Below are 3425 nucleotides of genomic sequence, written 5' to 3'. Positions count from 1 at the left end.
TTCTCACATTGTCCCACAGTTGTTGTTTTTTTTTTTTTTTTCCACCTCATAAGAGGATGGAATAATCTGGGTCACGAGTGCATGACTCTGACAGTTCCAAGAGTTCTTTCCTGATACCACTGCTATGAGATTACACTGAGCATTCCTTAACTATGCCTTTATATTGTTCTGCTCCATGTACCCATTATAATGACCTTTTTCATATTTTGCTCATTCAGTGATTGTTGATTAAAGGATTTTTGTGTACCAGATATGAGCTAGGCACTGGGGACCCAGAAACAAAGTAAACAGAAAGCTAGGAGTTCATGGAATTTAAACTCTAGCAGAGTGAGACAGTTACAAACATAGTAACTTAGTATATCATATTTGTTCCTTATTGATAAGTACTATGGATAAAAACAAAGCTGGAAAGGAAGAGAAGGGAGTTGAGAGGGGTTTCAATATTAAATAGCACATTTGCTTCAGTGTATGGAAGTGTTAAATCGTTACACTGTAGGTCAACTAACTGGACTTTAAATAAGCACTTTAAAAAATACCATTTTTTTTAATGAAAGATGACTTCTGAACAATAACCCGAAGGAGGTAAGAATTGAGTTTGTGGATGGATGTCTTGGGGGAAAGTAACTGAAAGCCTTGCTGTAAGACAACAGGGCTGTTAAGAGCAGTATGATCATATTGTATCCTAAGATAATCTTCTAGCTTCTGTGGTGGGAACATTCTGAAGGGAACTAATAGGGAAAGCAGGAAGGCAAGTTAAGATATTAGATCAATAATCCAGGTGATAAATGATGGTGACGTAGGCCAGGATGGTAGCAAGGAGCTGCAAGAAGTGATGAGAACATGAGTTTAATATTAAAGCAAAAATTTGCTGATTGTAGGACTTAAAAGGGAAATACCATGGTGGACTCCATGTGGCCATTAACTAAAAAAGGGAGTAACATGGGCATGATTTTATTTCCTCTGCAGTGTTTCATCACATGAAATCTTTTACCCAAGAAAATCTCACCACTAAACATTCAGGCTGACTCCAGATGTTGCTACTATAAGTAATGTTTCAACAAAATAATCAGTACCAAGAACATTGCATGAATATCCGTTTTCCCCAGGCTATGCATATTCTCATGCTTCTCCAAACTGGCCTTCAGGAAGATGATGCAGCATCATCCATGGAGCAGTTGAGTACATGCTTTCAAGAAAATGGGTATAAAATTATGTCTAGAATCTGCTAAGTGATATAGTCACTTGAGGCCCCATATTCTGTGCCCCCCACTCACCACAGGTGGTCTTTTTGTCCCACTCCTGACTACACAGGATGATGGAAATAAACAATGTAAGTTCTCCAGAAGTTTTTGTACTCCTGGGCTTCTCCACACGACCCTCACTAGAACCTATCCTCTTCATCCTTGTCTCAGGGTTTTATGTGGTGTCTATCTTGGGCAATGGCATCATCATTCTGGTTTCCTGCATGGATGTGCACCTCCATACCCCTATGTACTTCTTTCTTGCCAACCTTTCCTTCCTGGACATTAGCTTTACCACAAGCATTGTCCCACAACTCCTGGTCAACCTCTGGGGACCACAGAAAACCATAAGCTATGGAGGGTGTGTGGTCCAATTCTATATCTCCCACTGGCTGGGGGCAACTGAATGCGTCCTCCTGGCAGTCATGTCCTATGACCGCTATGTTGCCATCTGTAGGCCACTACATTACACTGTCATCATGCATCCACAGCTTTGCCTCAGCTTGGCCCTTGCATCATGGCTTGGGGGTCTGACCACCAGCGTGGTGGGCTCCACACTTACTATGCTCCTGCAGCTCTGTGGGAACAATCACATTGACCACTTCTTCTGTGAGATGCCCCTCATTATGCAACTGGCTTGCGTGGACACCAGCCTCAATGAGGTGGAGATGTATGTGGCCAGCTTTATTTTTGTTGTCTTGCCTCTGGTTCTCATCCTGGTCTCATACAATCACATTGTCAGAGCTATGGTGAAGATTGGGTTAGCAGAAGGACGGAGAAAGGCCTTCAACACCTGCTCTTCCCATGTGGCGGTTGTGGCTCTGTTCTATGGGAGCATCATATTTATGTATCTCCAGCCAGCCAAGAGTAACTCTCATGAACAGGGCAAGTTCATAGCCCTCTTTTACACTGTTGTCACCCCAATGCTGAACCCCCTGATTTACACGCTACGGAACAAGGATGTGAAGAAGGCTCTCAGGTGCATTGTGTTAGAGAATTGTTGTGGCTTTGCAAGGTCAAGGGGGAATATTTAGAGACTTTAGTAATTTGTGAGGAGAAAGAAAAGATTGAAAGATACCAAAATTGATTTGAGGGACAGGATACTTGGGAGGTAGTTTCTCTTCCAATATTGCTTGAGTTCAAGGTAGGTGACAATCTGACATGAATGTGCTCATGCATCATTTTTCAGGCCAAGGTAAAAAGAAAGTATTTTCTGTTTGTTTTTTGTTAATAACCCTATTAATCAATTAGCAATTATTAATTAATTAATTAATCCCATTAATTAGCGAATTGATTAGTTTGTTAATAATCCTAGTTGTTCATATTGATATGTACACATAATATATATGCTGTCTTATCGTCAATTTGTTGTATAGTCAAATACATTAGTTATTATTTTGTTCATTGTTTAGAGTAATTGCCTTTGGAAATGATCTGTGTGAAGTCTTTTACATTTTTCCCTAATATGTATAACTCCACAAGGCAAATATTATTAATCTCATAAAGGTTAACTGATTACAAAACTACTAATATTTTATACTGAGATTTAACTCTAGATCTATCTAGCCATACACGTATTCCCTATTTGCCTGTGACTCCTAGTAATATAATAAGGAATATATATAAATTCACTCTTTTTGTCTGATGGCACAGAGTTTCTAGGACTCTTGGGATTTCCTGACTGACATGGGTGAGAGGTGCATCTTTTGTTATTCACAATGAGGCCATTTCTACCATATCTGATTTATATCAATGAGCCCTCAAACTTTGGGGGGGGTCTGTGCTAACTCTGAGTATTAGTGTCAGAATTTCATTTAATATAGGTATCCAGAGAGTTGGAAAGTTAGTTTTTGGTGGGAAAAGTCTCACACATTTAGTGTCAGAGGTGTTGGGAGTAAAACAGTTCATACCACGTTCAGAGACGGAATTGGAAAATACAAGCATCTCAAGAATAGAACTTCAATCAGATTTCAAGCAAATCAGTGGTTTCATCAATAATATGTTACACTGATTTATCTATAACTACTGAAATATTGATTTTCCTCTTCAACCCTAGGCTTTCCTTTATAGGATATGTAAAGATGATTTCATTGACTCACTGGTACATTTGCTTACTTTTCTCTTACGTCCAAGCATGCATGCATTTATTCTTTTTTCTTTTTTTTTTTTTAAGATCTATTTATT

The 3425-nt window shown here is 39.1% G+C and overlaps 1 protein-coding gene across 1 annotated transcript; it reads left to right on the top strand.

The window, feature by feature from the left end:
• Nucleotides 1-1312: 1312 nt before the first annotated feature.
• LOC101685416 (olfactory receptor 2C3) lies at nt 1313-2275 on the top strand. The gene has a single exon (XM_004781506.2). It carries the CDS (start codon nt 1313-1315, stop codon nt 2273-2275), a length of 963 nt encoding a protein of 320 aa, XP_004781563.2.
• Nucleotides 2276-3425: the final 1150 nt, after the last annotated feature.

This window comes from Mustela putorius, unplaced genomic scaffold (genome assembly GCF_011764305.1).
Source record: "Mustela putorius furo isolate JIRA1106 unplaced genomic scaffold, ASM1176430v1.1 tig00003914_pilon_pilon_pilon, whole genome shotgun sequence".
In the NCBI taxonomy this organism is placed as follows: Eukaryota; Metazoa; Chordata; class Mammalia; order Carnivora; family Mustelidae; genus Mustela; species Mustela putorius.
The sequence above is the reverse complement of the archived record's forward strand: the minus strand, read 5'-3'. Positions and strand labels throughout refer to the sequence as shown.